At 46.1% G+C, this 13,181-nt stretch overlaps 1 protein-coding gene across 2 annotated transcripts; it reads left to right on the plus strand.

Annotated features, from left to right (window-relative positions):
* The first annotated feature begins 390 nt into the window (after positions 1-390).
* On the plus strand, positions 391-5,549 carry LOC131269723 (uncharacterized). Of its 2 annotated transcripts, none has more exons than XM_058272219.1 (5): positions 391-513; positions 1,194-2,088; positions 3,590-3,889; positions 3,959-4,389; positions 4,463-5,549. In XM_058272219.1, the coding sequence occupies exons 2-5, from the start codon at positions 1,492-1,494 to the stop codon at positions 4,932-4,934; spliced, it is 1,800 nt and encodes a 599-aa protein (XP_058128202.1). In that variant the 5' UTR covers positions 391-513; positions 1,194-1,491; the 3' UTR covers positions 4,935-5,549. The 2 variants fall into 2 exon arrangements, with proteins under 2 accessions (XP_058128202.1, XP_058128201.1); XM_058272218.1 differs by having other exon boundaries at positions 478-613.
* Positions 5,550-13,181: the final 7,632 nt, after the last annotated feature.

Consider the following 13,181-nt stretch of genomic DNA (forward strand, 5'->3'; position numbering starts at 1 on the left):
CTCTTCGCGCTCTCGCGAAGGTTGGAAAAGATCATCAACCTGCGTCGCGATCATTCACCATCCGCTCTCGCGGCATTCTTCCGTCGATTGTGGCCGCGCGTAGACGGTGTCTCCGCCAAAACGGTGCGTGCGTGCGTGCCCTTTTCGGCACCGGGGCCAGTTTTTTTTCGGTGCACCAACGCCAAGTGTGTGCGCGGGCGTGCATAGATGTGTTGCCGCGGTGCGCGGTGGCCGAGATTGTTTTCGCTTCGCACCGGATCGTGTAACGGATGTAAGCGCCATTTGTGCATGGTAGAGCATAAATATCTCTCCGTCGTGGCTTTTCGAATCGCCGGAGAAGGAATTTGAGAGCCGCCTACCCATACATCAACATAATCGCGCGCGCGCGCGCGCCCACCGCTCTTTTTCCTGCTGCTGTATGACTCCAGCACCAGGCCAGCGCTAGTATCTGCTGGTCATTGCTACCATCAGCAAGCATTCTACCTCCCGTCCCACGAAAGCAGCGGAGCCAAAGTGAGTGAACGCTAGAACAACAAATTAGTGTAGCATTAGAACAATGCGCTTTGACTCGCAAACGCAGAACGGGAAAGTGTATGAGTGAAATTTGGTCCAGGTACTGTAAAAGTTCGAACACGGTTTGTTTTCAAATCCCATCGCCGGCACACCGGGGAAGGGACCGGAAGGTCCAAGGTTCTAACACGGAGGGAAGGTAGAAACGTGTTAGAAAGTTGTGCGCGCGCGTGTATGCGGCGGCTAGTTTCACTTGTTTGCGTTTGCGCAAGCGAAGTGTTCCGTGTGTGTGAGAGAGAGAGAGCGAGCGAGAGGTGGATCCGGATCTCCGCACGTCCAGTGAAAACAACGAACATCCGTCGATGTGCCTTGGAAAACCGGAATTCAAACCCAAAATATTCCGCGATCAACCCTGGACGCCGACTTACAGTGAGGGAGAGAGAGAGTGAGAGAGAGAGAGGGTGCGGGAAGTCGAAACTGTTTATAATTGTCCAGCGTCCCGCCGATCTCCCCTTCCCCCTCCGGCGGCTTGGTCCATCACCCTCGCGTCCGCGGACATTTTCTTGTGCGCTCGGTTCAAACTCTCTACACACACCATCATCTCGCAGCGGTGCTCCCAAAGCCGAAGGTCACCGTCGCGCTAAAGCTTGTTTTGTGTGTGCTTTTTTTTTTGTTGGTTACAGCTCGTAACGAAAAGCTCCACAGCGCAACACTCTCAACCGTGTGGAGCCACCTGAAACCGCGGGCTCCACGCGGCTGCCACTCACACGTGTGCGATCAGGCTCGCTGCCGCCAGTTCACCAGCGGACGTCTAGTCGACCGGGTTCATCTCGGGGCAAAGCGGCGGATTCCTCTTCGCGCGACCAGTGGACAAGCGTTTGTTTGAAAGTGCACAACAACACAAAGCGCACGATCAACGCCCGATTGTTCCCGCTTCGGTGACGCGACCGGCTTTCTCTTCTATGTGCCGCCATCGCCATCATGGCACAACCACCAGCGGCGGATGCGGCCACCATGATTGCTGCCGACCGGCCGCTCAGCTTGTACGACAATCTCACGTCGCCGAGCGTCCTTGCGAACGGTGGCGGCACCGCCGGGCGCGTCATCCAGTTTCCCGACATACAGTTTCGCTTCGACGAGAGCATCCCGGACCGCCGGTCGGTGCACAGCAGCGCCAAGTCGGACTTTTTCGGCCTGCACCCGACGCCCTCCACCAGCCAGCCGGCGGCCATCATCACCGCCGACCCGCCGCCATCAACCCAACTGACCGACGGCCATCGATGTTCGCCAACACCCGCCGGCCCGCCGGACCCCAATCGTTCGTCCGCATCTCCGGCACACGATGCTAGTGGTGGTGGTGGTGGTGCTAGTGTGTCATCGGCATCGCCTACCTCCACCTCCTCCACCGTGCCGGCCCAGCTGTCACCGGTGGCCATCGTCGATTCGCCGCGGGATTCGTACGCCACCACCGATCCACTCGGCTCCACCAGCACACCCCGCTCGTCCCGCCCGAGCTCCACGATCAAAACCATCACCATCAAACTGCCCGACACTACCACCGGCGTTGGCCCATCCGAGGTACGATTCTTCCCCTCCCCTCCTCCTCAACACACCAACCTGCTGCTTTATGCTTGCTTTCTCTCAACGCTTTCAAAACGCGCGCGAAGCTAGAACAGCATAACACAAACAAACGAACCAAACAACAACCAAAAGAAAAGGTTAACTCTAATGTTACATTCTCTCCAATGCGACTCTGTATTTGTTGAATCATCAAAATTTACGAATTGCATTTCAATACCTGCCCCTTCCTCCCTCCCTTTCCCCGAATCAAAATATCATTTTTACAGCCAGTGGCTTGGCTGTGGTACACAAAATCTGGTGAATCTTCGGTCAACCATGGGGATTGCTAGTGTTGCTTACGATGGAACACACACGCAAATGCACTTCTTCCTTTTCTTTTGCTCTGAACAAAACAACAACAGTTCAGACGCGTTGGAAAATGAAAATAATTACATCGCCGGTCGATCATGTTGTTAGTGAACAAGGCAGGCAAATCGATAGTGGATGGAAATTATAAATAGCCCCTCTGATGGTCATGGCGACGTGATTGTAAATCTTGCCCACTGAGTCTAGGGGTATCCGGCATTACCATATTAACTTTTTTTTTGTACTTTTATTACATAGGCAATCGATCGGTCAACATATCCACAGTGCAGTAAGGAATGCGAAGGCCATTGTGGAAAAAAAACCCTATGGTGACACATCTTCGCTTACTGCGAACAGAGTAGGTCGGTTTTGAAGCGCGGTTAGTTACGTTTCTAAGGTCTGATGATCATGCTTCACCGTGTTTTTTTTTTACAGCGCTAAGCCTTCCGGAACACGGCGCGGTTACGAATCATAATATACGAACACCACACACCCGTGGTGGTTTTAGGAGCTCTTGGTTCAACCGACTGTGTGGTCCGGGGCTGGTCCCGGGAACGTGTCGAAACGAAGATTATTGCCAGTAATTTACGCGTGTGGAATTGTTACCACGGCCTTCCACACGAATTTGCCACGACCTGCTAAACGCTGACTAACATTAGCATTTTTGTCCGTATTCTATGGCTCGGCTGACATCAGCAGCGTGTAGGAGAACGAACGAAATGGCCTCGCGATTGGCGGCCATCGTGTGTGCGTTTCCACGAACGGTAGCATAACGAAAAACAATAGGGCACGGTTCACCTATGAGAGCCTATAGTTGCCGCTGTTTGCACGTTCGAACCACATGACATGTTTGTTCGCTTGGGAACGAGCATAGCTAAACGGTACTGCTGTTACAACGCTTTATTGAAGCACAATTCGTCTAGCAATTAGGTATATGCGCTTTGTTCAGGAACTCGTAACGCGAATGCACACTCCACACAGAACAACAAAACAACGCGATCAAATGTAACTAAGACAAAAAATCTTAGCTTAGCTCAACACGAAACAAAAACAAATCTGTGAAACCATCTGTTATGTCATGAATACAGGCTATGTTTCACAGAATTTCACCAAAAAACATAAACTTAGCAGAATCTTTTCGTTTGTTTTCCAGGCAGTATATATGACGACGACGGTTCCACAGAATTTCACCAAAAACACGAACACTCTCATCGGGCGACACAAACCGACGCGCAACAGCCTCCGACACAGCCGGATGCTGGTGGCGAACAAGACCGTACTGCAGCGGTACCCAAGAGGCAACTCGCTGAACCTGCGCTATGTGAGGCTGAGCAAGGTGCTGATGGTGCTGCAGATCGTGGTCGGGCTGGCACTGAGTCTCGTCGGGCTGGCCATCACGATCTGGTCACCGTCCATGCAGACCAAGGACAACCCGTACTGGTCGGGCATAGTGGTGAGTAGTAAATAATCCGAGTCTATCGATTGCCCATCTAACCTGATAAACAATCTCACTCACGACCAGCTCATCCTGTGCGGCACGATGTTTCTGCTGCTGTTCGAGTTCAAGCGAGGCCGGCATATGAGCCCGAAAGGGGCTGCGGCACACCACCAGCAGCAGCAGCAGGCATCCCATCCAGTGCAGCACCGATGGCGTGAAAGCTGCTTCCACTTCCTACACGTGAACGCCCTGGTCGTGCTGCTGCTGACCATCTTCTTCACCATGCTGGCGTTCATCTATGCGCTCATCCACACTACCAACCTGTCGTCGGCCGGGTTGCGCTGCGAGCCGCAGTTTCCCTTCAACGTGAATACCTCATCGTGCGTGTGCACCATCGACACGGCGGCCACGAAAGGCACAGTCCATCCTCCCGCGGCGAACACTGAACCGTCGCATCCCGTGCCCGGCAATGGCACCAGCAGTCCCGACGACGGTGTGATACGATTAGAGTATCGGTAAGTGTACGAGTAAAAGCTCGCAACGCTCCAGAACTTCGTAGCTCTAATGGGAGTTGTTCGATTTGTACAGAGACTTCAGCTGCGATGAGGTGCACGGTATCTGGTACTACGTGACGATCACCTCGACTTTGCTGAACAGCGCCGGATGTCTCCTGGCAGCTACGTTCCTCGTGATCTACGCGATCGATTGCATTCGCCGACCCGAGAACGACTCCCCACGGTTGGTTGCGTGCAGACTCCAACCGACTGGTGGTGACCTGGCAGCAAGGGCAATTAACGGGCGCACCGCTGGCGGAACTACTACCGCGGAAGATCGACATGGCGTGGAGGAAGGTGCCACAATGCCGCTGCTACAAAACCTACCCACAGCGACCCACCCCCCACCGGCGGCTGTCGCGCACGAACCGAACGAAGGGGCCAACACCAGCGTTAGGAGTATTAACACCACGATGGCCGAGCATCAGCTGACCGAGGAGAATACGACGCTCACCACAATCCTCTCCGCCGATGGTGAGCTGGACAATCCGTTGCCGTCCTCATAGTGTCGTGGTGTGACGGGACGACCTTCCGTATTGGAACTGGACTACGAAAGCAGTATTCGCGCTTACTGGCGCTCAACACCATTAGTAACATAGCAAGGATACTAAGAACTATAATAAATAATTGTGAAATAAATAATTGAACTGTACGAAGTTGCATATCATTCTGTTAGCCGACACCACAACCTCCAAAACTGACCGAACGTTCTTTTCCAGCATTCGCAATGAAAAAACACACAAAAGCTGAACCCACAATCGCGCACACACACGCATCGACAAACAGACTGTTCAATTACGATCTCATTTTCTCCACCACATCCAGCAAAGGATGCGATAAGAGATATATGTCGGAGACTCGAATTAAAGGGACAAAAGGCCAATGTAATGCTTAGCGCGGTAGGAGACCAATCTTTAAATTGTGCAGCAGTAGTAGATATACCATCTAGGGTGTGTGATTATAAGAAAACGAAAGAAAATGAAACTCCCTAGCCTTGCCAAAGATTACGGGCCACCAACGAGCCATGGCCCACGGCAGATAGCATCGCGACACCATCCCGAGACATGGGCTTGGCCGATCCGAATTTCAACAAACGAAGTGCGATAGACATTCTCCTTGGACAGGAGTTTTTCGACGACGTCCATCAGCTTAAAAGATCAAGCATACTGTTAGCGCTGCCAGAACAGAATAGAAAATATAATCAAAGAAGACTTGGTAAAATGGCATGGAAAAGGTTAGCTAAGAAATATGGCAGCTGCAGGCAAGACATTGTGAGAAGAAGTTGTAGAAATAGTATTTTTTTAGTTGATGTAGGTTTGATAGAATTTGATGGAAAATTGATGAAATCGATGTAAAGGAAATTTGGTGAAATATAGTTGGAAATTCGAAGCCAATGAAAGCATCTACTAAAAACGACTATTTAGTTTTTTCCGATATAATAAACGGGTTAACATTCGTGAATACGAACATACGAATTGCCGCGTGTAGCTTTTGGTTTAGCACCGTCATCTTTCCTGGCCACAAGAGTCCTACATCAATTAGCAGCAGACGATGGAGGGCAGTTTCCTCTTGCTCAGAAAGCGCTTCAGAATGATTTCTACGTCGATGACTACATTGGAGGTGCTGACAACGATCAAGAGGCTGCTAAGCGTTGTATGGAAATACGGGAGTTATTGGCCAAGGGTGGTTTTCGTTTGCGGAAGTGGGTGTCCAACCGTCCCTGGGTGCCAAACAACGAACAGTTCGAAGAACGGAATGATCTCGCAAGTGATATAGGAGTATTCGACAAAGCATCCTTTGGTGTTGCCTGGAAAATGTCATTTTACTAGGTTGGTAGCGGAAGCTTATCATGAAATGACCTTACATAGTGGACCAACTGCAACGCTTGATAGCATGAGGAGCGAGTTTTGGCCGTTAAAGGGAAGATCGCTAGTAAACAAAGTATGTCGTCGATGTTTCACTTGATAGAAAATGCAATCGAGCCACGTACGGCACAATACATTCTACATGCTACCAGCTGAAATCGGCCAGAAATTTTTGAGGTTGCTTATTCTTGTCTTACTAGTTGACGAACAACATCGTGGATGATGAATTTTGTGAGAATGAGTTCAATAAAACGAAAGTGGTAGACGGTAGTGCGACCATGGATGGACATTACGGTCGAAAAGGTTAACACACGGGGAATAAAAAACTACCTAGACATGTGTTTGTTAAAGGCAAGGCAGACCAGCGTAAGGTGAAGTACGAGGACTCCCAAGAGTTACCGTTTGTAGGATACCCACACGCAATCTCATTTCGGGAAGCAGTCCGATATCAGAAATTTTTGAGGTTGCTTATTCTTGTCTTACTAGTTGACGAACAACAACGTGGATGATGAATTTTGTGAGAATGAGTTCAATAAAACGAAAGTGGTGGACGGTAGTGCGACCATGGATCGACATTACGGTCGAAAAGGTTAACACACGGGGAATAAAAAACTACCTAGACATGTGTTTGTTAAAGGCAAGGCAGACCAGCGTAAGGAGAAGTACGAGGACTCCCAGGAGTTACCGTTTGTAGGATACCCACACGCAATCTCATTTCGGGAAGCAGTCCGATATCAGAAATTTTTGAGGTTGCTTATTCTTGTCTTACTAGTTGACGAACAACATCGTGGATGATGAATTTTGTGAGAATGAGTTCAATAAAACGAAAGTGGTTGACGGTAGTGCGACCATGGATGGACATTACGGTCGAAAAGGTTAACACACGGGGAATAAAAAACTACCTAGACATGTGTTTGTTAAAGGCAAGACAGACCAGCGTAAGGTGAAGTACGAGGACTCCCAAGAGTTACCGTTTGTAGGATACCCACACGCAATCTCATTTCGGGAAGCAGTCCGATATCAGAAATTTTTGAGGTTGCTTATTCTTGTCTTACTAGTTGACGAACAACATCGTGGATGATGAATTTTGTGAGAATGAGTTCAATAAAACGAAAGTGGTGGACGGTAGTGCGACCATGGATGGACATTACGGTCGAAAAGGTTAACACACGGGGAATAAAAAACTACCTAGACATGTGTTTGTTAAAGGCAAGACAGACCAGCGTAAGGTGAAGTACGAGGACTCCCAAGAGTTACCGTTTGTAGGATACCCACACGCAATCTCATTTCGGGAAGCAGTCCGATATCAGAAATTTTTGAGGTTGCTTTATCTTGTCTTACTAGTTGACGAACAACATCGTGGATGATGAATTTTGTGAGAATGAGTTCAATAAAACGAAAGTGGTGGACGGTAGTGCGACCATGGATGGACATTACGGTCGAAAAGGTTAACACACGGGGAATAAAAAACTACCTAGACATGTGTTTGTTAAAGGCAAGGCAGACCAGCGTAAGGTGAAGTACGAGGACTCCCAAGAGTTACCGTTTGTAGGATACCCACACGCAATCTCATTTCGGGAAGCAGTCCGACATCAGAAATTTTTGAGGTTGCTTATTCTTGTCTTACTAGTTGACGAACAACATCGTGGATGATGAATTTTGTGAGAATGAGTTCAATAAAACGAAAGTGGTGGACGGTAGTGCGACCATGGATGGACATTACGGTCGAAAAGGTTAACACACGGGGAATAAAAAATTACCTAGACATGTGTTTGTTAAAGGCAAGACAGACCAGCGTAAGGTGAAGTACGAGGACTCCCAAGAGTTACCGTTTGTAGGATACCCACACGCAATCTCATTTCGGGAAGCAGTCCGATATCAGAAATTTTTGAGTTTGCTTTATCTTGTCTTACTAGTTGACGAACAACATCGTGGATGATGAATTTTGTGAGAATGAGTTCAATAAAACGAAAGTAGTGGACGGTAGTGCGACCATGGATGGACATTACGGTCGAAAAGGTTAACACACGGGGAATAAAAAACTACCTAGACATGTGTTTGTTAAAGGCAAGGCAGACCAGCGTAAGGTGAAGTACGAGGACTCCCAGGAGTTGCCGTTTGTAGGTGACCCACACGCAATCTCATTTCGGGAAGCAGTCCGATATCAGAAATTTTTGAGGTTGCTTATTCTTGTCTTACTAGTTGACGAACAACATCGTGGATGATGAATTTTGTGAGAATGAGTTCAATAAAACGAAAGTGGTGGACGGTAGTGCGACCATGGATGGACATTACGGTCGAAAAGGTTAACACACGGGGAATAAAAAACTACCTAGACATGTGTTTGTTAAAGGCAAGACAGACCAGCGTAAGGTGAAGTACGAGGATTCCCAAGAGTTACCGTTTGTAGGATACCCACACGCAATCTCATTTCGGGAAGCAGTCCGATATCAGAAATTTTTGAGGTTGCTTATTCTTGTCTTACTAGTTGACGAACAACATCGTGGATGATGAATTTTGTGAGAATGAGTTCAATAAAACGAAAGTGGTGGACGGTAGTGCGACCATGGATGGACATTACGGTCGAAAAGGTTAACACACGGGGAATAAAAAACTACCTAGACATGTGTTTGTTAAAGGCAAGACAGACCAGCGTAAGGTGAAGTACGAGGACTCCCAAGAGTTACCGTTTGTAGGATACCCACACGCAATCTCATTTCGGGAAGCAGTCTGATATCAGAAATTTTAGAGATGAATCGCGATGAATCATCGATCAAACGATGTCTGTCGAGACGTTTCAGCTTACTTCACCACTACTCACTGGACATCGATATCAGAAATCGGCAGAAATTTTAGAGGTTGCTAATTCTTGTCTTACTAATTATAGAACGAGCATGACGAAGATGAGGCCTTTTGTGAGAACGAGTTCACTAAAGAGCACCATGCTCTTGCTAAGCTCGATATTCTAGAGGTCGCTTATTGATCAACCTTCAATTGATGACGCCTATCAAAAATTTCGCAAAAATTTAGGATACTGGAAATATTGAAAAAAATAGTGGTTGCTTAAACTCATTGTAAGTTTAGCAAGATGTTGGTAATGACGACTGTTGCGAGAATGAGCTCACTAAAGAGCGCCTTGTACTTGCGATTCTCGATATGCTAGTATTCGTACTATTACAATTTACCTCGAAGATGATGATGATAACTCTTGCGAAAAAGAGTTCACTAAAGAGCGCAATGCTCCTGCTGCCATTGACACCTATGAGAAATGTTGCAAAAATCAAGGGTATAGAAAATATTGAAATTCTATAATTGCTTACTTTTGTTTTACCTTGGTTTACCTCCAAGAAGATGATGATGATGACTTTTGCGAAAACTTGTTCACTAACGAGCGTAATGCTCTTGCTAAATAGATGACACCTATAAGAAATTTAGCAAATAATTAGGGAAAAAAAGTAAAAAAAATTTGACAAACATTAGTATTTGACCAGAACTGTCGAGATTCGTTTTGCTGGAAACATTACACGTTGGACGTATTTGTCATGCAGTTGTATTTTGTTTGTGGTAAGTTGGAATTCAAATCAACATGAACGAGACCCATCCTACACCAGATTTTTTAAATGACTTAATTCACACTTACTGTTGCTTAATGCTTACGTAGGTAAATATCTTCTTTCGTGAATAAAGCAACGAAGTATTTTTATTTACCTTTCGGCGCACACCTTCCTTTTGGTAAGCATACTAATTCGTTAAGCAACAATCTACTATCCCTAATACAAATTTCATGATCGGTTGCACATAGTTCCACTTTCATAAATATATTCGTTCACTAACGCTGAGGCAAACCAGGGAAACGGCAGAACATTTTCAGTTCAAAAAGTATCAATCACTTGTTTGTTCTTAAAAGGTGACAAAGAGTTTTACGTAAACATTGTACTAAAATTCGAAATCTTAAAAGTGTAAAAACAATGATTAAAATTAAGAAAGAAAGTTTCGATTAGGTAGAACACATTTTGAGAGGATGTCAAAAGGCGAATTCACATCAATCCAAATAAGTGAATGTCTTGACATCGGCATGGAAAAGGCACTCGAAGATACCAACTGCGTCGTAATGAGCAGTATCAGTCACCTGCAGTAACATCGTAGCTGAGAAATGTGCTCCAATATGAAGCTGGTTCAGACAGTACTAACATCCAACGAGTACTTCATGATCACCAAGGACTCCATCCAGGAGGAGCTTTGATACTATCAGCAGTTCAATTGAGCCCAAATGGTTGGAAGAAGGAACAAGTCTATGAGTACGATGAGTACGATAAACAGCTTGAAAGTTACATGTTACGTGTTCAATAACACGAAGGTGGTGGACGGTAGTGCGACCATGGATGGACATTACGGTCGAAAAGGTAAACACACGGGGAATAAAAAACTACCTAGACATGTGTTTGTTAAAGGCAACGCAGACCAGCGTAAGGTGAAGTACGAGGACTCCCAGGAGTTGCCGTTTGTAGGTGACCCACACGCAATCTCATTTCGTGACTCATCCTGGTGCTACCGTTTTGGAGATTTTTCAATCGTTATGCTCTCTTCTCGGTCCGAAGTAATGCGTTAACAAGCGTTGCCGTTGTTTACGTTTACAAAGAGCCACTCGGTCGGTGAGTAATCTTAGAAATGAGCTGTGGCCGTGACATAGGAGAGCTCCTTGACGAAAAACAGAGCTTCCACGACCAGCTGGAACACGTCTTAAGGGCACCCAGTTGGATAGGTTGCTACAGGGACCTAGTAGCCGACAAAAATCATATCGAAAAGCAGTCCTCAGGCGACGATGCGAAGTATAATTCAAAAGTATATGTGAATTTTAAAGAACAAAAAGTGAAAAAGTGAAAAAGTAAAAACATAAGTCTAGTTTACTCTACTTGTTTCGTAGTTTGCCTCAGCAGTCACTTTTCCTTTCCGCTCACGTCTTAAAACCGCATCTAAGGTGAGTCTTAACGTAAGTAAAGTTCTAAAGCTGTGACCTGGTCGGTGCGGGTTGGAGTGGATAGGGGAAGGGGCGGTCAAACCCATCCCGCAACCCGAGAGAGATGAGGCTTCAATGATACTGCGAGGAAAATATGCCTATATTTTCCAGCTCGTAGTCCGGTACCTGGCCGAAATTCACTTGCCCATACCTAAATTCCAAATTTACAATCCCATTCAACACAGAAAGAGAAAAATAACACACACACACACACACACACAAACACATACATACACACAAATCCGTAATGGAATCATTACGGCACGTATTGCCGATATGCCCAACAAGGCAATCATTTCACGTTGACAGGGATGTAAAAAAGAAACAAAGAAAGAAAAAGAGATTATAAAATCATGCAATCACTTCCAATACGTCTACGGGAACGGGATCTAACATAATGACTACAACATCTACCTGTCAAACTTGAGGCATGAAATGTCTATTGGTAAGTGCCCCATGTTTAACATTGCCAAGAAAACGTGCAGGATAGAAGTTAAAGTAGGCAAGGGAATTATTTAGCGGAGTTTTAGCGGAAAACAGAACTATTTAGAAAAGTAATAATACGAGAATAACAAAATCAGATGATGAGGGTAGGACGCACAGAGGGTTAGTTATCGAGGAAAAAAGAATAGCACCTCAGCGGAGATCGATACGCTACCGCGAAACAACCGCTTAGAGCACGCTGAAATCTGCCGTAAATTTGCAGCGAGAATAGGGTATTCTTTCATATCTAAAGGGTGTGCGCGTTTCCAAATTTCCACGTTGCACACACACATACGGGTACACCCACAATGACCTTTAATAAAACAGCTATGTAATACATACACATAATGCGTTTTATAAATGGCTTTTCCATTGTATCCGATACAACGATCAACTAGTTAAAATCTTCAGTGTTTCCTTTCCTAGTTTTGGTTATGTTTTATCTTTTGAACTCTTGCGTGGGACGCCATCCTGCGCGCTTGGCATGGCAGTTAAAATGCCCAATTGGTACTCACAATTGCCTATTTCTCGAACTCTTTTGCAATTTCGATTTTTTGTTCGTTCTCTTCGAGAAACGTCTTTGCAAAAGGGGAGGGACCGGGTTAATAGAACAGTTAGAACGACTGCAGGGTTTGCTACATGAAATAAACACCGTACGAAAAGTTATCATCGGTGCCCAGTATTACATAAGTACTTAGTTTTCACCACATTGATCCTTCACCACCACTCCCTTCCTCCTCCTAGACGATATTTGCTAAAACTCATTTACTACGACTGGAGGTGGCAACACACACGTTGTTCGTTTTAAAAACTGCATATAGGGCGGGGGCCCCCCCCTCGCAGGATGGACACTTATGGTTAAATTCGATAACAGTGGCTCAAAATTTCACGTTCACGAGTAAGGTACGTTTAAGGACGAAAGCTCTCTTACATCTGGTTTTTAATCACATTCAGGTTCTTCTTTTTTTTTGTTTTGCTTCATTTAGTTTATAGTTACGATCAAGTTCACAATCATCTGACGAACAACAGTTTGCAGACCTGGGTTCTCTCGTGCGCCTCTCCTCGAAGGAAAGGCGAAGGAAGTCGCGTCGCGCACCAGATGCGCCGGTAAGAAACGCTGTATACGCTGTATAGCGGTACTAAATACATGCATAATGTATATCTGTAAATTTGAGTTACCTACGATATAGGAATATTAATATCAATGTTGACAACACATCATAGCAACCTTGTGTGTGTGTATCGGTGCGGTCCACATTACACTGTTTAAATGGTCAATTCATCAGTGTTCCACTGTTCTTTCCACGCGCGATGGATGTTGTTTGGTTCATTTGCATGTTACACTTATTACGGATGAAGTACTAAATAAAACCGCCTAACAAGAGCAT

The sequence above is a fragment of the Anopheles coustani genome, chromosome X, assembly GCF_943734705.1.
Source record: "Anopheles coustani chromosome X, idAnoCousDA_361_x.2, whole genome shotgun sequence".
Taxonomy (NCBI): Eukaryota; Metazoa; Arthropoda; class Insecta; order Diptera; family Culicidae; genus Anopheles; species Anopheles coustani.

What these genes read in the sequence shown, in the direction of transcription:
- LOC131269723 (XM_058272219.1), top strand. Translation starts at nt 1,492, where the DNA reads ATGGCACAACCACCAGCGGCGGATGCGGCCACCATGATTGCTGCCGAC. An exon ending in CCGGCGTTGGCCCATCCGAG is followed by an intron (nt 2,089 to 3,589) that starts GTACGATTCTTC and finishes TTTGTTTTCCAG; the next exon opens with GCAGTATATATGACGACGAC. An exon ending in GTGATACGATTAGAGTATCG is followed by an intron (nt 4,390 to 4,462) that starts GTAAGTGTACGA and finishes CGATTTGTACAG; the next exon opens with AGACTTCAGCTGCGATGAGG.